The sequence below is a fragment of the Struthio camelus genome, chromosome 20 (genome assembly GCF_040807025.1).
Source record: "Struthio camelus isolate bStrCam1 chromosome 20, bStrCam1.hap1, whole genome shotgun sequence".
NCBI lineage: Eukaryota > Metazoa > Chordata > Aves > Struthioniformes > Struthionidae > Struthio > Struthio camelus.
The window spans coordinates 4,119,696-4,141,512 of record NC_090961.1 but is presented as its reverse complement, the minus strand read 5'-3'; the positions used below and the strand labels follow the sequence as shown (position 1 = coordinate 4,141,512).

Here is a 21,817-nt window from a genome sequence, read left to right as displayed (position 1 = left end):
CTGGCACTGCCATGTTACAGGATATTTGTCGTATAACATATAGTTGCTGAATATAGTCTACCCACGCTTTAACACCATGAATGACATTACATCTTTGTGGGAAGGGATTGCTAAACCATGTCCACGTGTTTTAAGATACGAATGGAGCTTCTTTTTCAGAACTGATTAAAAGATAATTAGAGATCAGGAGATTATTTATCTGGGTAATGGAAACATCCTTTTTCCTTACAGGGTCCTAAAGGTGAAAGAGGTGAAAAAGGTGAAGCAGGTCCCTCAGGTGCTGCTGGTCCACCAGGCCCCAAAGGTCCACCAGGTGATGATGGTCCCAAGGGCAGCCCTGTAAGTACCACGTTCTGTCAGAACAGTGCTTCCTTGTCTTGCCCAGCAGAGGTTTCCTTGTGCAAAGATATTTTCCAAAGATGTTTGTGGAAATTTGAAATAGTTTAGCAGACAAAGAATTATGCCCCTTAATGATCTGCGATATTAATCCATTCCTTTACAGGGCTAATGAGGAAAAGACCTAACTGTACAACGTATTCCAACAATACTCGAGTTACTAGTCTTTTTGCGTGCTGTCTTGAAACTCATCTCTATGAGCCCACAGTAGGTTTACTTTGCACTTGAGCTTATGCATTGGCAAGGTCCTCTGCATCAGTGAAGCTTCTGAAATAGCATAGACGAAATTTCTGTGAATTGAGGATTTTTGCTTTGAGGATCAGATCGCTGATGAAGCTAATTGGCATAGCTCTTCAGAAGCCAGTAAAGCTATACTGATTTATACCGGATTACAATGGTACAGTATTTGTCTTTCCTGCTCCTTTGATGCTTGCAGGTTGAAGAAATTTATTATGTGATAAGCAAAGATGGCACGAAACAGCAGAGGAGGCAGAGGAGTTAGTCATCTCTCTTAACAGATGGGTTTTTGGGATATTGCATTGTTGGTTGGAACCTATTGTCTGAGCACTGTTCTCAGAATCATTTGAAGTGCGCAATAGGCATTATACTGAGAAGAGACATGAAGTGTTTTAGTCATTAAATGCATTAAGAGGATCTTTGTGTGAAGAGAGTTACACGTCATGTAGCAAGCAAACGTGAAACCTTCTAATCTGCACTAAGCTGTGAGGATTTCACTGTTACTTGTGCAATATATTTGTGAAAAACTAGATGAAATTCACAGCATTAAGACCAGAGATTTCCATAGTCCAGATCTGGAGCTGGACTGATAACTGTGATCAGATGAAATATACTGAAGATGCAAAGCTGGCATGTGAGCTAGGACTGTTTGAGGTTGAGGACTTAAGATTTTGTTCTGTGGGGTGACTCCTCATGTTGTTGCTGGGGTGACAGGTGTCCAGTGCTCTGCAGTTCTCCAAAGGCAATCTCTCTGACTTGGGGCTATCTTTCTTATCTCTTTTCAGGGTCCAGTTGGCTTCCCTGGTGACCCTGGTCCTCCTGGAGAACCTGGTCCAGCTGTAAGTGTTTGTCTCGCAGAAGTGCGCTTAGGTTATTCCTCTTGATTTTGTGAAATATGACTATTCCCTGGTCATTCAGCAGCAGCTCCTCTGGCATTTACTCTTTCTTTTCTTGGGAAAGAGTAGAAAGTCCTGCCATAAGATTGTTCTTCTGACCGTGCTAAAATCTTTAGGACAGTAGCAATATAAATGTCTCTTGCTACCCTCAGTATTTGACACGTGAGTTGGGAAATTTGCTATTGCTGGCATTCCTGATGGGAAGGGATGGTGCCTGGTGACGTGAAAATGAGCGGAACCACTCCTGCTACTGCTGACACTCCATTCAGTTCCGCTCATACCCTCAATAAGCCTGCTTGTTTCTTTCTTCTCCCTTTTTAGGGTCAAGATGGTCCCCCTGGTGACAAAGGTGATGATGGCGAACCTGGGCAGACTGTGAGTAAAACGATGGACAGGATCTGTGTTGTTCAGTCCCAGCAATTTCTGTGCTGAAGTCCAAGGACTTTAACACAGAAGGACGTGCAGCATCTAATTCGCACCAGCTTCCACTACACTGACTTCACCCGATGTCTGTAAAACCCTCTCTTTCCCTCCTCTCTGCCTGAGCCTGGTTGCAGCCATGTATCTTGGCTGCTTGGCAATACGTTCTGAAAGGAAGAATTAGCCTAAGAAGAAACAAAATCTAGCCTTTAATTTTATGTTTGCTGTGCCTTATGGCATTACGTTATGGGAAGGGATAAAACAAGATACCACCTGCACCTCCGAGGAGGTGTCAGAAGTTGTGTGGACCGCCTACACCTAGGCTTAGCACCAACTCGAGATCTCAGCTCAAGTTTTACATGCTCGCTCTTCCCTTCCTCATCCTGTGGTATGTTTATGGCTTGTTCTCCTCCACTCTCCATCTAGGGTTCCCCTGGTCCCACAGGAGAGCCAGGCCCCTCTGGACCACCAGGAAAAAGGGTAAGCTGATTATTTAGGAATATTTTTCTGGATATAGTTGTACTGATTTGTTTTTTGAAAGTAATGTTATTTTTAGGTTTGAAGGAAATGCAAAGCAGTAGTTGTGTGGGTGTGGTTTTTTTTTTTTTTTTTAAAGTGATGTGCCATCCACAGCCATTGGAAATTGATGGGAAGCTGTTGACTAAATTCTGGGATTTTTTTGATAGTTTTTAACACCCGAATGAAAACATAAATATTAAGTGTTCCTACTTTTCCTCCCTTGCTGGCAGAGCCGAGGGATTAATTTATCAAGAAGCTAATTTATAAAGCTTTTCAGAGATATTTGTCTCCATGGTGTCATCTTCCCTGGGGCTGTAGCATCATTTTGATAATTCCACTAGACAGTGGTAATCAAACCATGTTTTGTATCTGTTTTGTGCTTCTTCTAGGGTCCCCCTGGTCCAGCCGGTCCCGAAGGAAGACAAGGAGAGAAAGGAGCCAAGGTAAGGTTTGAACGGGTTTTGACTTCTACTCTATCCTATGCATGCCAAAACATTCACCCTCTGATAACATTGTGTTTTGAAAGAAAGTGATTTGATTTTGCTGTATATTGCAACAAATTAGCCTGAATTTGGGGCCATGGGCTTCAAATCTAAGTGTATGCTTTGTCTTCTAACAAACTCCTTGGATACGATTAGGGTTTGGTAAGGTTATGGGAATGTTTTTCTTTTTCTGAAATGACTGAATGCCATATTTGGCAATTCAGTGTGTTGCAAATAACATGGTATGCACAGCCCTACTTCATGTCTCAGGGCAAACGCAGCATTATTGGACAGTGATTATTTCGGTAGGGATGGTGAGACAAATGTAGACTGGGGTTGCAAATTATATATCGAATTGCTGTGGCAGCCCCCAAGGCTGCTGGTCATGAAGGCGAGTTCATCCAGCAGGAGCAAACAAAGGAAAGCTTCCTGCTCCAGAGAGCTTGCAGCAGAAGTACTATTCCTGCTGTAAATCGGCAGAAACAGGCGAGGCTGAAAAGTGAGGCCGTTCAGAGGCTTGTTCTCAGCACTTAAGGGATAGGAAGCAGTAGGAAATTCAACCAATGGAAAGTTTTAAATATTCTGCAGGGAACTGCATTCATTCTATGATGTCCTGCCAGTACTCACTGAATATTTGAGAAGATCGTTTGATGCAAATTAAACTATACTGTCCCTTGTATCTAGGGTGAAGCTGGTTTGGAAGGACCTCCTGGGAAGACGGGCCCAATTGGTCCCCAAGGTGCTCCAGGGAAACCTGGCCCCGATGGCCTTCGAGGAATTCCTGGTCCAGTTGTGAGTATTCCCAAACTGAGGAAAGCCTGAGAACGCTACTGAACGGGGTAGCTTTCTGTGCTTTACTGTAACCCATCTGCTTTGGAAGACGGCTTTCTCCCAGGGTAATCTTCTGTTACAAGTGAGCTGATAGTTTCTATGTTTGGATACCTGACAGCAGGTAAGGTGTATTAGTGGAGATAACTTACTGATGGAAATCGCCTCCCAGCATGATTTATCTGAGCCTTGGGTCTGCTCGTCTACTGTCTGGGTAACATTTTCATGAGATCCCAAGTGCTTTTCCAGTGGAGACTTGAGCAGGAAAGGAACGTAAGTCCTTTTGCCTTTACCTGCCATGAGAAATGAGGGCAAACATTTTCCAGCCGCAGTGACCAGATAAGGATGGGTGAATAATCAAAATAATCACAGCTGGAGAACACTTCTATTGTGGATGATTAGTTTGAGTGGATTGCATTGTTTTACAGGGTGAACAAGGTCTCCCAGGCTCCCCTGGCCCAGACGGTCCTCCAGGCCCAATGGTATGTCCAGGCTGGTTGAATTCTATGACTCTTTACAATAAACATAAATGTACAAATTTTACGTATATTCATATTCTCTCTCTCTCTTTATTTATTTATTTTACCCTCTTCTGTCTCCCAAAGGGCCCACCTGGTTTGCCTGGTCTTAAAGGAGACTCTGGTCCCAAAGGTGAAAAGGTGAGAGCACTGCACACAGTATCACTGCACAGCCTGGTGCCCGTGTCTGGCTGTGGGGAAAACATGTCATTGTAAAGGAACCCTGCAGCTTGCAGCATAAGGCTGAGGACAGTCACAGGCCATGTGCACTTTCTCAAAGACTGTGGAAGTATTGGGCTTTTTTTAGAGGAGAGATGGAGGGGGCTGGCTATGAATCTGCTCCAAGAGATGAACTGAACTATACATGCTCTGTGTGAGCATATATTGCTGCTCGTCTGGATCCAAGGCTGGGTCTCTGCCCCATCCCTGTCATCACTGGGCACTGATGACAGCGACACAGTACAGGGGAGCTGAATCACTCCGTTCCCATACGTTGGCCTTTAAAGTCCCAGGCAGCTGTCCTCATCTTGGCTGCCTAAACACAGACTCGCTAACAGAGGGCATAGGAAAATGCAGGCACCTGGCTTGCTTGAGGGCATGGTTCTCAACCTTGTAGAAATTTCTGTAATATACATTAGCATGTGAAATGAGCAGATGCTCTAGTGCAGCTGTTCTGTTTCTGTATTTGTAGCGTTTTCTTGTTGCAAAAACCTAGTGCTCGTTACTGCTCTGGGACTTCCAGGTATCAGGAATAGCTACAATTACCTTCCTTAGTTTTTTGCTTTTATATCTAGAAATGTCTTTCATGGGAAATTTTGGCTTTTTGGTCACCTGCAGAGAAAAAGATCATAATTAACATCTGCTGTTTTCCCTTAGGGTCATCCAGGTTTAATTGGTCTTATTGGACCGCCAGGTGAGCAGGGAGAAAAAGGTGACAGAGGTCTCCCAGGACCCCAGGGCTCAGCAGGCCCCAAAGGAGAGCAGGTAAACCTTCCAGAAGACCTTTGTTACATGTGCCTTTGAACGGTGGGATTCGTTACCTTTGAGCAGGTGTATAATAGCTGAGATGGGCAGACACTGTCTCAGCAGGACAGTCTTGCTAATTCTGGAGGAATACTTCCTGCATTACTGTGCTTTATTCTATACGTGAAAGGTAGAGATGGGTCGTTCTGGACCTCGTTTTGGTGGAGAAGTAGATGCTCAAGGGTCATGTGAAAAGAGCTGAATAAACTTGGAGGGATGCTAACATTAAATATTTACACTCTTGTCTGGACCGTGTGCACATCTAAAAACCAGATGAAACTCCAAATTTGAATGGAGACCTCCAAAATCAAATAGTCGGTTGTGACTATTAGAGGTTAGCTGTGTAGTTATAGACCAGCACTGATGCATTCAAATGCTTTGCTGCTTTTATTTTTCAGGGTATCACAGGTCCTTCTGGACCAATCGGACCCCCAGGGCCACCAGGATTACCGGTATGTGAAAAGTAGTTGTCTCTGAATTCTTTGGGAGCTACATAGCCCTTCTGGAGGCACCCTAGTGTTCCCAGATACCCAGCACAATCCTCCTGGTGTTCCCTCGCATGAGGAAGTGCTTGCTAGTGGGGTTCGCTGAGCCCACTAAAATTGTTTGAATGAGAGTATCCGGTGGGTGGTAACAGGGGAAGAGCCACGTGGCTCAGCAGGCAGTGAGCCGCAAGAAGAGCACTGCAGGCAGAGGGGCACGTTGTGGTCCACGCGTCTTGGCAGTTGTTGGGGCAGTGAAATTAACTTGCCCTGTTTCTCTCCCCCTTTCTTTTGAAATTATCTGCAATCACACGGTGTTTTCTTGTACGTGCTGGTATTTGTATTTTTCTTCACTGGACGTCTGAAGGCTGTGCTCTGCACACTTGGCAACCAACGTTCGCTCTTGCTGGGCATCTTTACTGTGGAGCCAGGAGCCCTGGGTTATGGCAACCACACAGCAGGTTTTCCAGTCCCCAGTCAGGGAGATGGGTCAGACACACATCCTTTTACTATGTTTGCAAATAAAAGCAACATCCAATTCAAATGGGTGTGAAACATGGAAACAGAAAGGAAGTGGATTTAAAACAAATTACAAAAGCTTGCAACATTATTCTCTCTAAGGAGAGAGGCAGAATGACGTCTTCTCTGATGACAAAGATGCTAACTCCCTTTTGTGTTTTTCTCTGTACAGGGTCCACCTGGTCCCAAAGGTGCTAAAGGATCATCAGTAAGTATAGACATTGTTAAATGAAGAGGCTGAGGATCTCTTATTAAGTGTATGACCTGCTGCTGCTGCTCCGCATCAGTGGCATTAAGGCAATTAGCTAAAGATGACTGTAGCAAATGAGGCCCTTTCAGGCTGTCTAAATCCAGAAATTATAATTGGGAAATGTTTCTGTTACACACACTGTACTTTATTCAACATCAATGTAGCAAAGATCATAAGGAGGAATCCAGTGCATACTCCTTAGGAGAAAACCTACTACTGTAAAGCAGAGGATAGTAAAAATAGACTGTGCAGCGGGAGGTGGCAAGCTAAAAAGCAAAGAACTCGGTGAGAATTGCCACACTAAAGCAAGTTTCATGTAACAGCTCTCCTATACATGCAGCTAAAAATTCCTCTTGGGCAACTTCCTAAAGTCTTTTGCCCATGCGGAATCCAGTGGTCATTCATTTTAGGTTTTTTATTTGATTTATAAAATGTTGAATTGATTTGGATGGTTAACATTTTCATGCATTGAAAGATCCTTCTTTTCCCATAGGAAGCCTAAGCAAAAGTTTACTATTTAACCACAATATTTAACTGACTGTTTTCTTACCCAAGCACCATAAAATAACCAAAAACAATTTTTTCTTGGAGGAGGGGAAGAGGCTCCTCCTGTGTTCCCAAAGGGACAGGAAGAAAATCTTTGCCACAAGAGACTGTTATTAGGAATAGTGTTTGGGGTGTGATATAAGTGACAAATGTTTTTTCCCGAGTGACTCATGTTTATCCCTCCGTTTTTCCATCCAGGGTCCAACAGGTCCAAAGGGTGAATCAGGTCTTCCTGGGCCCCCAGGGCCTCCTGTAAGTAGAACCCATGGCATAAGTATGGAATGAAATTCAGATTTAATGGATGTTGTAATGTTAGGAAATAGAAGATTTCTAGACAAAGATGCAGCAGACAGTGAGCTCTAGCAATGGAGCGGCGTCTCAGAAATGCTGGGGAGGAAGGCAGGATGTGAAGGGAGAAGTTACTAACAGGGAGACAGAAGAGAGAAGATGGAGCCAGCATTCAAGCTTGGCTGAGGTTTTCATCAGTACCATCGTGGATGTTTTACATGTCTAATAATGTATCTTGTGATGCTGTTTCTCAGCACTGTTGGCTGATGGCCTCTTTGGCAGTCTCTTCCCTGTTTCCAGTGTGGTAAGAAGTTCTGTCGTCTTCCCTCACAAATCAGGGTCCTCCTGGAGAAGTCATCCAGCCCCTGCCCATCCAGGCATCCAAGAGGACCAGGCGAAACATTGATGCCAGCCAGCTGGTGGATGATGGAAACGCCGACAACTACATGGACTATGCAGATGGCATGGAGGAAATTTTTGGCTCGCTGAATTCCTTGAAACTGGAAATTGAGCAAATGAAGCATCCATTGGGCACTCAACACAACCCAGCTCGTACCTGCAAGGACCTGCAGCTCTGTCACCCTGATTTCCCAGACGGTGCGTCCTGGGGTGGAGGGCATGTGGGGAAAACGGTGGTTTTCACAGCTCCGCACAGGGAATGCAAGCGAGTGCAATAAGAGAAATAACTGGGCACTCCCCAGCCCTGGTACCCCAAGAGAAATGTGGCTGGCCGAAGAAGCAGTAAGCAGAGAAGAATGGGTGCATATGATGCAAAATAGCTACTCTCGTAAGGTGCCACAGTATTATCTGGAAAAAGGGCATAACCATTTTTCCAAGCATACATATAGTATTAGTCTATCACTGGGATGAAATGTCCTTGGTGAGATGGTTGTTGACCTTCCAATCATTCTGCCTTCATAATGCTGATTCTTTCTTCCATTCTCTTCCCTCTTTCATCAATTCAGGTGAATACTGGGTTGATCCGAACCAAGGATGTTCCAGGGACTCTTTCAAGGTTTACTGTAATTTCACAGCTGGTGGAGAGACTTGCATCTTCCCTGACAAGAAATCTGAAGGAGTAAGTCCTCACAACCTCCCCCCACCTCATCTTGTGATGATAATATATTGTTTCCTAATAAGAATATTCACAGACAGTCAATTTCAGATGAAATCAACAATTCAAAGTAAAGATTAAAGATACAGAACGTTTCTTTGTTGTACAAATTTGGCTTCTAAAATAATAAGGAATATGTATACAAAGAGCATTTCTTTGAGTAAGTTGGTTCTAAATTGTGTTTCAGGACAAGTCTTTGATGTTTTCCCAGGCACGATAAATGCTAAAACCTTAATTTTTTACTTTGCTTTACAAAGGCAGAAGTCTGTGTTGGCACCAGAACTGTGGGTCCACTGGAGATTCATTTAACTCATCCCTTGTTGTTCATCCTGTAGCCAGGCTGCTGCTCTGCTGTATGCATGCATAAGCACAGCTGACTCCTCCATCTTTTCTTTGTCTTTGGGCAGAACAGATAATGTTTATCTCCTCTATTTTTTTTCTGGTGTTTCTTGCGGATATTTGGGTTCCTAAATGAGTGATACTAGCCTCAGCGGTGTCCTGCCACTGATGCACACAGTTGAAGATGTGCTGATATGCTTAGCTCATCCATACTCAGAACATTTTTGTCCTGTATCCATCTACTCTGTTTGGTGGAACTGGTCTCTGCAATGTCCAGGGACCGAGTCTTGTACTGGCCAAGTGGAAACTCTTGCAAAAGGGCCTATTGGAGCTCTCTTGGTTTCATAGTTGTGCTGCAGCTGGACTACGGTGCAGACAAAGTTGTTTGCTCCAGTAGAAGGACATTTGGCTGCTGAGAGAATTTCGTTCACCAGAAATATGTGCTAGCATAGGACAAATAGCTTGCAACATAAATCTTCCTTGAGTTTTTGCTAGGGCTATTTAGATAGGAGAAGATTTCTTCTCCTTTGCATTTAATTGCCCTGGTTCTGTTCAAAATGCTGACTTCTAAGACAGCAAAATCTGCCTATAATCTTACAGTTGCTCGGATTCCTGTTACACTGACTCTGTAAGAGGCTATTTAACCCTGCCTTGTTGACTGTGGAGTCAGTCCTCCGGCCACGGGCTGTGATGCTCCTCAAATGCAAATGCTGTTTCACTTTTGCAATGCTGTCATAAATGAGAAGAAGATTCAGCCTGCTATTTTTCCACGTAGAGGAGTGAGAACAGCTACCACACTAGCTTTAAGTATTGGCTGAGTGGTTTTGTTATAAGCCACAGTAGAGTTTAAGGCATATCCTGTTTTAGTCCATCCTTAGCACTGCAGAAACGCACTGACTCACTTTATGGTTCACATCGTGGAAAGGAAAGGACAGTCTCCAGACACCTATATTATATTCAGCCGTTGTTTTTGGAGAGATTTACAACAGAAGTGAGGGAGCTTGTGGAAGAGTAAGGGAGTGAACTGTAAACACACTCCTTCCTCATGTTTTGACTGGAAAAAAATGATTCAGCTGCTTAGACAGGTCTCCCATAAAGGATGCTCTGACAGCTCGTTTCTTGTCAAGGTCACCCCTGGCATCACTCCAGGTAGCTGGAGCCCCATCACATATGACGGTTCATTGCCTGTGGAGGAGGTTGTGCTCGCTGGGCTGCACCTTACTGCTACGCAAATGCAGGAGGCAGATGGAAGCTTTCTCTTAATCCCGATTTCTTCACCTTTCCCAGCCCCGCAACATCTAGATTTGACTTAGAGTGACAGCAGCCTTCTCTGTTATCAGCATTGCTTTTCCAGCCCAGCCCTCCCATGAAGATCATGGATCATTTACTAATATCTCCTTGTTTCCTTTCCTGCCGAGAGACTATGCTGACAGTTTCACATCCAAAGTATCTAGGGTTACAGATTTTTATCCCTTAGCAAAGGAGGGTGGTGCCAAAGCCATCCACGTTGCTGTGCAGCAGTGGAACGCCCCGACGCAGCGCCATGCCATTCATATTCTCATATAGAGGCTGCTGGGACCTTAGGGCTCAGCAGACTGGTTTTGTCACTGGTGTATAAAGGTTAAGAAAACTTGTTTCTTTGGAAAACTGGACAAATTTCAATAAGACGTGCAGACTCTGTTTGTGGAACTGAATGTAACTTTTTTTTTTAATTCTTTTTTTTTCTTTCTTTCTCTCTCTTTCCTTTGCAACTTGCCGTCCACAAACTAGGCTAGAATTACTTCTTGGCCAAAGGAAAACCCAGGCTCCTGGTTCAGTGAATTCAAGCGCGGTAAACTGGTAAGATGCATCTCACTGCTTTCTGTTTTTCTTTAACCCGTGTCATATTTTACAGAGTAAAATGGCTCGTTGGCCCAAAGAACAGCCTTCCACATGGTATAGTCAATACAAGCGGGGGTCTTTGGTAAGTGGCTAACCTTGGCCCTCTAGTCTGAATCAGAGCACGTCACCTGCTTTGTTATGGCCAGACCTGTCGCACTCTGCATGCTGGACTAATAAGACGCAGTTAAAACATTTAAGGTGGAACACTGAAAGCAAAACAAAAACCAATGCAGGCACTTTCTCAGCCCAGCGCTCTGCCTGACTGTTAAGCCTGGGAGCAGCAGATGAGCCTTCCCCTGACACGTGCTTCTGTGCGTTGCAGATCTGGAGCCTTTGCAGATATGCCCCAGCAGGGCACTTGCAGCGGGGTGAACCAGGCCCGGGGAAGCCCTGTGCTCCTCTAATAGGGCTTTTGCTGCTTCCTAAGCAGGTCCAGGTACCGCAAGGGCAAGCGGTGCCTTCATGCTGCTGCTCCGCAAGCAGCATAGCCTTATCCTGAGAGGAGCTGGGAGGCTTCTTACATGACGCTCCAGGCTGGAACTGGGCGCTGCGCGGAGTCGCAGCCCGCGTGCGTTATTCGCCTTGGTCGGCGCATCCCAGAGTTGCCGCTGAGCTTGTGGATCTTTCCCTCTCCAGTGTGGGTTAGGTTGTCCTAGCAGTAGAGTCTCATGCCCCACACCGTGCCTTAGCTTGGGAGAGGTGAAGTCATGAATTTAAAGGAAGATTTCAAACCAGGCAAGTTTTGTCAAGCACGCTGGCCTTGAACTTGACTTGTCACGATTAACGATTTTTAAAGGGGAAAAAAAACTGTCTTGGAATCAAACAAGACATGTTGTCAGCAAGAAAGCAAGACACTGAGACACTTAAATAAATGTCTAATATTTGATGCTACAACAGGACAGTCATCACTTGTCTCACAGAGGCCAAGCTTTGGTCAGGGATCGCAGAGGAGCTAATGACTGATGTGAGCTGGATCTCCTTCAGCAACAGAAGTGTCCTGCTTGTGTATCAGTTTCTGTAGGATTAGTGGGATGTAGCTAAGGAGCTCAGTCAAATCAGAAGGATTTAAAAAGAGGTGAATATGCAGCGGGCAAAACCAACAGGCCCACGAAAAGACATTGGAGGTGATCTGATGCATCCCAGCTGAGAGCTGGCTCAGTTAGTGATCCTTTATCCCACCACCAGCACAGAGGTGTTTTGCCACACACAGAAACTTCCACCTTAAAAGGCAAACAATTAAGGAAAAGCACCACGTCGTTTTCTTATGCCACATTTCCGTGCTGCTAAACACACATGCTCTGATTCTGCCCACAAGAAGGCAATGGCTTCTGTAGCTGTGTCTGCATCGTTGAATAAGGCCATAAAGCCAAGGCTTCAGCCTCTTAGCAACTTGGAGGGCAATTGCTCATAGCTTAATTATGGAGCACTTCACCAATTAATATTATGAGTACCTCCTCTTCTCCATCTTCTCTGCTTTTTCCAGTCTGTCAGCTACTTTAGAGGCCGAATTGCCAACCTAGATTTTAGGGCCTGTTTTTTAAATAGGAATTCCAGTGCTACTTGGAGCCTTTTGTTCCATCTTTGTGTTGCCATTTTCTTGCTTTTTACCTATCCTGCATTTACTGTTTGGAGGAGAAAAAAAAAGCCACCAGCACATAGAAGACATTTTTCAGTAGAACACAATACTGTTAAGCACACAAGGCATAAAAGTAGTTTGTTTTGGGTTTTTTTTTTTTTTTAATTTTGCCCCGGTCAGTGGTTTGGAACTATGGGATTGGTAAATTGGAGAGAAATGTGTCTGGATAAGCGAGTCTGAGTTTTCTGTTGGGTCCAGTCTTGCTGCTGTGACTTCATGGGGAAGGTCCTGGTGTCTTTCCCCACAGCCCAGACCTGGTGCTCTGTGGGTTGTTGATCCGAAGGCTCTCTGGAGCCCATGGGAGATTTCCAATGGGCTGCATATGGATGGGAGCAGCCAGTGCTCGGTGCTGCCAAGAACGCAGGCTGCATTTGTAGGTGGCTGAATATGAATCTCAGTGCTTAAGTGTACAAGGCGTAAAATGCAGGCGATGCTTGCCTTTCTTCTGGGGACATTTGAAGCAGAAAGGACATAGTAAATTTGAAATACAGAGAAACCATCTTGTTTTGATGTTTCCACACCGTCACTGATCGATATCTGAGGAACGCAGAGTTCTCTCGGTTAATTTTGTACTATTTCTCATGATGCAGCCGAACTGCATTTAGAGGGATAAAAGGGTTAGAGATGCTTTCTTGAGGACTCTGCTTTCCTCTTGTGTTACACATGTGTGCACATAACTCCCACTAGCCCTAACAAGGCCTTCCCCCCGGTTCTGTTATCGTTCATTGCCGTATGGCATCTGTCAAGAGCAAATACTATCACACAGAAAAAAGATTGATTTTTGCAAAACTGTGTTTCCACGAGCAAGCCTTGTGTGCACAACCGGTTCCCATTGGCTGGGGTTTCAAAACTGGGGAAAGGACCTTATGCAATTTGCGGAAGAAAGAGCAGCAGCTGCCCTTAAAAAGCAGTCAGCCTCCCAAACTGAATGCTAATTTGAAATGAGATCCCCTGGAGAGCTGGGTCCTGCTGACCAGCAGGGCTGTGTGTCACTGAGCGTGTGCTAAGTAGTCAGCATTTTGTGTTCCCCTCCTTCAATGTCCTGGTGGTTCTCTGGTATCTCTCTACATCTGGCATGTATGGCTTTCTCGTGTTCAGTCATATTTAGCTCTCAGGAGGACAGTGCAACGGTATCCTGACAACCGGTTGGTATATTTATTTATTTTTACTACCTTTTTACTCGTGATTGTATTGTCTGGTTATGAATCTCTTCTACTGTTTGCAGCTCGCACCGCAGCTTGATGGTTTTATGGTACCTCGAAGAACACTACGCTGTTTGCGTACCTGAATTTTTCTCCCAGTCGTTTCAAAAGAAATCAGCTGTCTAGAGATCACAGTTGTGAACAGCAGCTCTTGTAGCTTGGCCGTGGCTGGAGATGCCGCCTCAAGTACAATTAGTTTGCATAAGCAATCTCGCTGGCCCGTGAAGCGTTTGCTTCCTTGGTGGTATACGAAAGTCCCATCTTCCTCGGCCTTATCACCAGGCCTGAATCCTAAGGTGTTGGAGGGGATTTCAATAAATTGTGTTTTGCAGAAATGTATTAGAGAAGGGAGTCTGGTGGGCAGAACGGAGCAGATGCCTGTGCGAGGGTGGCTGCGTGGCTGGACGTTTCGTGACGTGCTCCGAGGATAGCCAACATCCCTTCCCTTTCGCTGAGCGCAGCCTTTCCCGACCACGGCAGCCAGAGCCCTTAGCAGCAGGAAGAGAATTTCTGCAGATTAGGTGTAAAGTTTGCTTAAGAGACGATGCCTTGAGAGATGAATGGGAAAATACTCCAGCGTGTGCAGGACAAGATACCACAGAGGTCAGGCAGTCATGTCAAACAAGGCAGGGAAATAAAGCCCTGAACTATTACATGAATCTGCTTTCTCCTCTCTTCACAAGCTGGAGAAGTGTGCTCAGTAACTGCTTTACTAAAGTCAAGATGCACATCCCTAGTTCAGCCCTGCACCCTTTTGCAACACCCCTGTTTCACCAGGATTGAAATGTCCCCGTCCTTTCTCTGCCTTGCCCTGCTTTAGCCTAGTTTTTCTTAACTCTCAGAGCGACTACAGCCAGCAAAGGGAAGGAAGTGCCCCTCGGTAGCCGTGCCCTGGCAGCACGGCGGCTGAAGCAGCCTTGTGCAATGTGGTGCGGTGGGAGCACGTGCCCAGGGCCACGAGGATGGGTGAAGCCGCCGCGGTCCCCTGAGCTCCCCAAACGTGCCGCGTCTCCCCTCACGGCCTAGTGTTTCCCCTTCCTGCAGCTCTCCTACGTGGACTCGGACGGGAACCCCATCGGCGTAGTGCAGATGACTTTCCTGAGGCTCCTGAGCGCGTCGGCCCACCAGAACATCACCTACAACTGCTACCAGTCCGTAGCCTGGCACGACGCCACCACGGACAGCTACGACAAGGCCATCCGCTTCCTGGGCTCCAACGACGAGGAGATGTCCTACGACAACAACCCTTACATCCGAGCTGCCGTCGACGGCTGCGCGGTGAGTGTCCCTTGCCCTGGCCGCCCGCAGGGACCCTCTGCGAGCACCCCGCTGCTGAAATTTCTGCACCCACTGATTTAGCGGCCTCGAGGTTTGGTGCCACCGGGAGAGATGCAGAACCTGCTTTGCTCCGTGCCGGGGATACGTGACTCCGCTCGGGGGCGGCGGAGGCTGTAGCTCCTCAGCACCTCTAGGACCCAGCCTTCACTTCGGTTTTCGTTGGCTCCGCGTGAAGGAAGGGGGACCCTGCTTGAAATGAGTGGCTGCTTTTCGAGTGGTCCACCTTATCCTTTCTCTCCCCGCGTGTACTCACGGGGGGAAGAGGCGAGCAACGACACCCGGCCTTACGGGAGGTTTGCAGGCTTGGAGCATAGTTTTGCTAAGCGCTTTCAGGAAACGCTGGAGGGCAGAGCATTAAGGGGTTTGGCCTTTGGCTCGCTGTTGTTTTCTGCGGCGTGCTGCTGCGCCAGCCGCCGGGAGGGCGCTCGGGGGGGATTGTGCCGGCTTTGCCGCCGCCGCGCTCCCGGACGGGTTACAGCCCGCAGCTCCTGCGCGGCTTCACTCTCCGGATCGGCGACGGAGCTGCCACGCGACGCTTCGGCTTGTCCTGAGCGTGCGAGCGCGGGCTCCGCGTGGGAGCCGCTGGCCCCTCGGTGAAGGGCAAACCAAAGCGAGACCTAACTGTAAGCGGAGGAGCTGTCACAGCTGCAGCCTGCCCTGCTTCAGCATTCGCGTGCGACTTTTAGCAGGTCTCTTCACCTCTGTTCCCCGTTACCTTTTCCCCCTGGGTTTAAGCTCCAGCCCGCTCCCCCCCCATGCACGCGTAAGCCAGGCTGCTGCTCCCTCTCGCTTTGGCCACTAAACAGCAGCCAGAGCTTTCAGAGGGGCTCAGCATCCAGCCTTGGCTCCTGCTTCCCTCTGTCGGGTACCTGAACTGGGACTGAGCTCTGAAAAAATGTGCCCTCAGGAGCTGAAAATTTGGCAAGGCAAGTTCCAGCTGCATTTATTTTGAGTCCCAGTTTGCTGCTGCTACAAAACGTGCATAATTTTCACCCTTTGCAACTGCAATGATCGAAGCCCACGGCACTGAAAAATAGAGACTCCACATAATCTGAGATTAAAGTGATTCTGTGCTGGCAGACACGCGTTTTTTATTGTAGCAGTAACGAGGAAAATCAAATCAGAATCGCTTACTCTCTTAATGGCATTGCAGAGAGGGAAAGGACATTCGTTCCTCTACTGCAAACCCTCAGAAGCCACATGGGGAAGTTTAGCCTCAAGTACTTTGTGTCTCTTGATAATGCAGTGTGCCCTCAGAACAAAAAAAGCTTTCCCCTCCCTTTTCCTTGTTAAGTGTCAGGGATGCTGCAAGATCACGTGGCACAAATTTTAAGGCTGAGGTGTCTGATGAAAACACTTTCAGTTTAAGTGATTCTGTTCAGGTGCCCTCCCTATATTGCTCTTCCCTCTAATGAGGGATATTTGCAAGGAAACAGGATGGCACCTCCTCTGAGTCTGTTTGCCACGGTGGTTTCTCAGGAGAAGCCGTAATGCAGCCTGTTGTTAACCAGTCTCAATGTCACGAAGAAAAGATTGTAGCAAGAAAATAAGCAGCAGGGACTGCAGTGGAAGCCACCAGCGGTGCGGGAGCCCTGGGGGAGCCTGAACGAGCTCGGGCCCCCGGTGTGCTGCTTCGGTGCCGGCGCGGCGCTCCCAGCTTAGAGCACTCAGCATCATTTCCAAACCAGGCATGCCTCCATCTGCTACCCCTAGGGAAGGTGCAAGAAGTATCCGGGTGGGCTGTAAAAAGGAGGCAAAATATTGCAGGGGGTGAAGGGTCTGGGGGCCCTGGTGCCGGCGGCACGCAGGCAGCAGGTGGCTGCGAGCGCAGGGGGGCTCGCCACCTCCTTCGGGGGCGGACGCGGCACGAGCGAGGCCCCTCCGCCTGCAGCCCGTCCTCGCGAGCCCAGCGCCTGCAGAAGGCAGCGCTCCTGCTCCTTCGGCAGGGCCTCCTCCCTGAACCGCAGGAGATCTAGGATCGAGCCCTACTGTTTGAAAAAGGAAGCCTGGCTGAGCAACGCGGCGGATGCTGCAGAGGTCCTGGTCCGACCCGCGCTCCCGCCATGATGGAGGCTGTCGTAGCAAATGCCAGGGGAATTTCAGGGCTAATGTTTGGGCTGTTATGTGGATGTGTTTTTCCTCATCTTACAGCCCTTTCTCAGTAGCCATGATATAGCCTATTCTTTTGAGACTCACGAATCAGAGGGTAAGGTAGAGCCAAAAGCTGCTCCATAAATTCACTTGTTTGTGCAGTTTTGTATGCCCTTGGGTGTACTTCTGCTCCTCTAATAATTATTTATATTTCGAGAGTAACTGTATGGCCACCAGGCATGATAAAAAGACAACCTCACCTTGTGAATTCCATCAAACTTTAAATGCGGTCTTTTTCAGTAGCGCTCGGATACTAGTCAAACTAATATATTCAAATTACATCGCTCACGTTTGCTCAACAACCCATGCGTGTCCTCCGGGAGGCAAAACAACTATACCACAGCCACAGTTTTACTGGTCCCCTGTTCCAGCTCTGAGATGTGCTGAAAAGACACACTTAGTGCCTTTAGATCTGCATGGCAACAGCTTTTTCTGCTCCAGAGCCCATGCTGAGGCCGGTAATCTCTCTCCAGTTTTGCTCGCAAGCCATCCCTCCGCAGTTGTGGGTGCTGGGGACCGGCCGTACCCCACAGAGGTCATTAATTGTGACTGTAGTTGCTGCTGAATCGCTTTACGCTTTGTCCTTCTGGCCAGTGTTTTGTTTGACTTGTCTTTATTTCTGCAAGCCAGGTTCCTTGTTTTACGCCTTCCCTCCGTGTAAGATTGTCCACGGCATGCTGCCATCCCAGCTGAGCTTTCCCATCTTTGTGCTGTCCTCGGTTTTCCATAGCCATGACTGATACGAGAGCGCAGAGACTCCTGCCTTGCCATGTGTGTCTTTGTGGAGCATGTAGACCCAAACAATCCAGCCAGCCCACCGCGCTTGCCTTTGGTTCATAGGGATGGTGCAGTTGCACCCTTGCAAACATATCTGCTAAATCTGCAGGGTAAACATACTGGCTTTGGGTGCTGGGTCCCTGTGGATCAGTTCAGAAAGCACCTAGGCGAGATCATCTCCATGTTCCCAGGTGACCAGCAGATGCTTGTTAGCACTAACTTGATGTCTCTGTGTCAAAGGCATCATCAGAGTTTGTCTTTCTCCCTCTTCTCCCCATCAGGCAAAGAAAGGCTATCAGAAGACTATTCTGGAAATCAACACGCCCAAAGTAGAGCAAGTACCTATAGTCGACATCATGTTCAATGACTTTGGAGAAGCGTCACAGAAATTTGGATTCGAGGTGGGACCAGCTTGCTTCTTGGGCTAAGAGCCACCTGAAAACTAGTCTCCAAATGAGCAACCTCGTAACCTCATTGCGCCATTTAATGAATTCAAAAAGAAAAAAACAAAAAAAAAAAGAAAGAAAGAAAATCCTTGTCACATGCACGTTCTGAAACTGGACAGTGATGGGTTATTTTTTTTGGTTTTGTTTTGTTCCTCGTTTCGCCCGAGTTCTCCTGTGCCACTGCACCCACACGTACCGAATCGCCGACCGAGAGAAGCGTTCCCGCAACGGGCGCAGAATCGCATGACCTGAGCGCAGCACGCGTGGCAGAGCGAGCCGGCCCCGCGCCCCGCTCCCGGCCGCGGCACCTTGTCTCCCACAGCTTCTCGCTCGCAGCCATCGAACGGACTCCACCGCCTCCACTTGGGTATCCAGAAATGGAAACAGAGCAAAGACTTTTTCTTGCCGTGAAATGACACCAAGCGCTTGCTTATAGGTTATTTTTTGTTTGTTTGTTTCTAAGGAAAACGGAAAAAACTTGAAACTCCTGCGTTCAACTTGACGTTGAAATCATGACAGCCCTGGCTCTAATCCAAACCCTGCTGAAGTTCATCAGAGTCCTTTTGTTGACTTCTGTGAGATTTGGATCAGGTCTAGCAAGCAGAAGTAATGGCCATTTCCAGAGTTTTCAATGCCTCCATTTAATCACCTAATTTTATTTTTACGAAAAATTAACCCGATGAATTTGATAGCAAAAAGTCACACTGGGCATCTCCTTCCCATGTGTTAAAGGTGCTTATATTTTTGTATGTTTGTAAGTAAATATTTGTATTGTATATTATTTTAAATGTTTAAACGTTTCTGGCTTCAAAACATGCATGTGACCCTGTCTGTATCGAAACAACAGCTCTCACTCGCGTCCCAACCATGCATCCACCTAGAAACGCGGAGTGGTACGCTCGCCGCTGCGCCGCTTTGGGCCCGGCCCCGGCCCCAGCCGTCGCTTGCCCGTTCGTAACCCAAAGCCTGCGGCGGAAGGGGCTGCTCGTGCGCTGTGCTTGAAGTTAAGCTGAGGTACAAGTCTTTGCAGGACGGGGGCCAAAGGAGTGGCGAACCAACCCCAGAGCCACAGATATGTTTTTGGAATGATTCGCTCCAAAGTAATAATAATAATAAAGCCACTCTTTAACAAGGTTTCTACCAAACCCTGATTTAAAAACGGGATCCAGTTTGAACCTCTGCCTTTTTATACACTTGCTTGCCTTAACATACATGGTTTAAATTAATTTTTCTTGCCTTCTTCCCCCCGAACATTCTTCTAAAATAAAAAAACAAATCCATTCCTAGTGGCAGATTGGACTGGCAGGGAAAATCCATTTGTCCTCTCTTAATATAGAGTGTAAAAAAAGAGAGAAAAAAAAAAAAGGTGCTCTTTGTTTTTACATTTCTCTTTGTGGTGCTATCTGTTTGAATACCTTTAATGCAACACTGGTGATACCCTGCCATTGACCAGTCTGCCAGCATCCTTTGCTTTAGCCACTCTCCCATGCAGACTGCATGCCTTTGCTACAGTCTTTGATTATAAATGCATGCCACCTTCATATTTGCTATGTAGAAGACCTGCTGCTTTTCTTAATTGTATTATGGTAGCTCATATGGCCCATGTAGAAAGTATTAAATGTGCTTTTTTTTCTTTTTTGGGAAAGAATATTCATGCATTTTATACGGTGGTAATCATACCAGATTGTACTCAGTTGCTGAATGTTTGTGGTGCTAATTTATGTATTTGTTCGATGTACTGACGTGAGGATGAAACTGCCCGGTTGTCTGGCTCGCTCGCGGCCTCGGCTGCGAGCGCCTCCGGAGCAGCTCCCGCAGCCAGGCTGCCCGGAGCGTGCAATTTTCTTTGTCTTCCCACGACGGCTGCCGGGATGGCTTTTTTCACGCGGCGTTTTCAGATTGCAGCCTGCTGACACCAGCATCCCCTTTCTTTTTTTCTTTTTTTTTTTTGTTTTTTCTCCTTCCCCCTCCTCTTTCCCTGGCCATTTCCTTGTTTAGATCTCTCGGCTGGAAAATAAGATGTTGCAGGGTTTTTATTTGGCCTGGAGTATTACAGCACGCTTGAGCCCAGGGGGATCTGTCACCGTAATGGAAATGACATCACATTTACTGTGAATAAAAGCCTATATATGATGTCTTTTCCCCCCCTCCTTCCCAAGCAGAGAGCGGCGGTAGGCGAGCGCGGGGAGGCGACGCCGTTCCCAGGGCCGTCGTGCTCGAGGACGGCGGCAGAGGCTGCGACGCTGCGGGGCCGCGCGGTGCTTTTCCCTCTCTGAGAGCCAGGTACATCTGTCTCCCTTGTCGTGTCGTGTTCTGTTTTGTTTTGTTTTGTTTTTTTTCCCCACTTAGGGAAAAAAATAAAGGTGCTACCCTAAACACTGCAGACTCCAGCAGCAAAGCAGTGAAAACAAGTGTATAATATATATCAGGACTCAGCTTCTAGTTCACCTTGGCGAGAGCCTCGTACAGGAGCAGTGGGAAGGTCAGAAAAGGTTGCGCATTCCTCTCTGCCACAGAAAAGCCATATCTCGATGTATGTACACACGTGCGAGTCCGTCTAGGTCATGTGATTCTGTTACCATGAATTTTCATCAAGGGAGCTTTTTTCTTTTTTTTTTCCTTCTATTTCTTTGCTTTAAGAAAAAAAAAATTCCTCTGTTGACTTCCACAGTGTTGTAATTGTACTGAAGTTCAAAACTGTTCCAATTTCCCCAGACCACTTAGCTACGGTATATTGCAATAAAATTACTACTTGTATTTGCAGACATTCTTTTTGTGTAATTTTATTTCCCTCCTCCCTTAATATATATGACTTGAACAAATGTTGATAAGAAAAATAAACCTATGGAAAAAATTTTTAGTTCATAAGGCCCTTTTTAAAATATACTGTCAAATGACATATTGTACATTTCTTCAAAGTCCAATAAACATGTCATAAAATTTAAGTGTAATGCCCATAAGAGCTATTTTTAAATATTTTAAACCTGTGTAATAAAGGAATAAATGTAATAGATTTTTTTCAATAAATCAAGTTTACTGTTTCCACCTAAACCAACATGATGTGAATGTCTTCTTGAAGTTGATTGCAGCGTGATTTCCCCACGACCCCTCTGCTCAGCGGAGCATGAAGAGTTCGTCAGAGGAGTGGCGAAAGCACTCAAAAGTAATATATGCTGTAAAGTAACAAAAGTGACCTATTGGAGAGAGAACACTGAGTTCCAGGCCCCGGGATCTTTTCTCCCTCGATGAGGAACACGGATGAACTCAACAGCACAGAAGCTTGAGACAGGTGGATTCACTGCTGGGGTTTAGGTGAGGAAATGGGGTGGCCACCAGCTCTCCATCTCTGTCCCCATCCATCGCGGCACCCAGGAGCGTTTGCCAGCCGCCACAGCCACTGCCTGAGCGGATGTTCGCACCCAGCAACAGATTCAGGAAAAGGAGCAAAACCGTTTCTCCCGCTTCTTGGTGAGCTCCTTCCCCGCCCCAGACGCACGTCTCAGCCCCCAGGTGCTGCCGTGTGCGGGGG

The 21,817-nt window shown here is 46.8% G+C and overlaps 1 protein-coding gene across 2 annotated transcripts in view; it reads left to right on the top strand.

Annotated features, from left to right (window-relative positions):
• The window catches only part of COL5A1 (collagen type V alpha 1 chain), a 177,191-nt gene extending 155,850 nt beyond the window's left edge, over positions 1 to 21,341 (top strand). Inside the window, exons 50-66 of one of the 2 annotated variants that reach the window (XM_009665728.2) lie at positions 232 to 339; positions 1,419 to 1,472; positions 1,851 to 1,904; positions 2,376 to 2,429; positions 2,858 to 2,911; positions 3,635 to 3,742; positions 4,207 to 4,260; positions 4,384 to 4,437; positions 5,173 to 5,280; positions 5,718 to 5,771; positions 6,493 to 6,528; positions 7,315 to 7,368; positions 7,743 to 8,001; positions 8,370 to 8,482; positions 10,628 to 10,696; positions 14,621 to 14,854; positions 18,124 to 21,341. In XM_009665728.2, the coding sequence (XP_009664023.2) occupies positions 232 to 339; positions 1,419 to 1,472; positions 1,851 to 1,904; positions 2,376 to 2,429; positions 2,858 to 2,911; positions 3,635 to 3,742; positions 4,207 to 4,260; positions 4,384 to 4,437; positions 5,173 to 5,280; positions 5,718 to 5,771; positions 6,493 to 6,528; positions 7,315 to 7,368; positions 7,743 to 8,001; positions 8,370 to 8,482; positions 10,628 to 10,696; positions 14,621 to 14,854; positions 18,124 to 18,270 (1,614 nt within the window). In that variant the 3' untranslated portion in view covers positions 18,271 to 21,341. Of the gene's footprint in view, positions 1 to 231; positions 340 to 1,418; positions 1,473 to 1,850; positions 1,905 to 2,375; positions 2,430 to 2,857; positions 2,912 to 3,634; positions 3,743 to 4,206; positions 4,261 to 4,383; positions 4,438 to 5,172; positions 5,281 to 5,717; positions 5,772 to 6,492; positions 6,529 to 7,314; positions 7,369 to 7,742; positions 8,002 to 8,369; positions 8,483 to 10,627; positions 10,697 to 10,751; positions 10,821 to 14,620; positions 14,855 to 18,123 lie in introns of both variants that reach the window. The other variant, XM_009665729.2, reaches the window with a different exon arrangement.
• Positions 21,342 to 21,817: the final 476 nt, after the last annotated feature.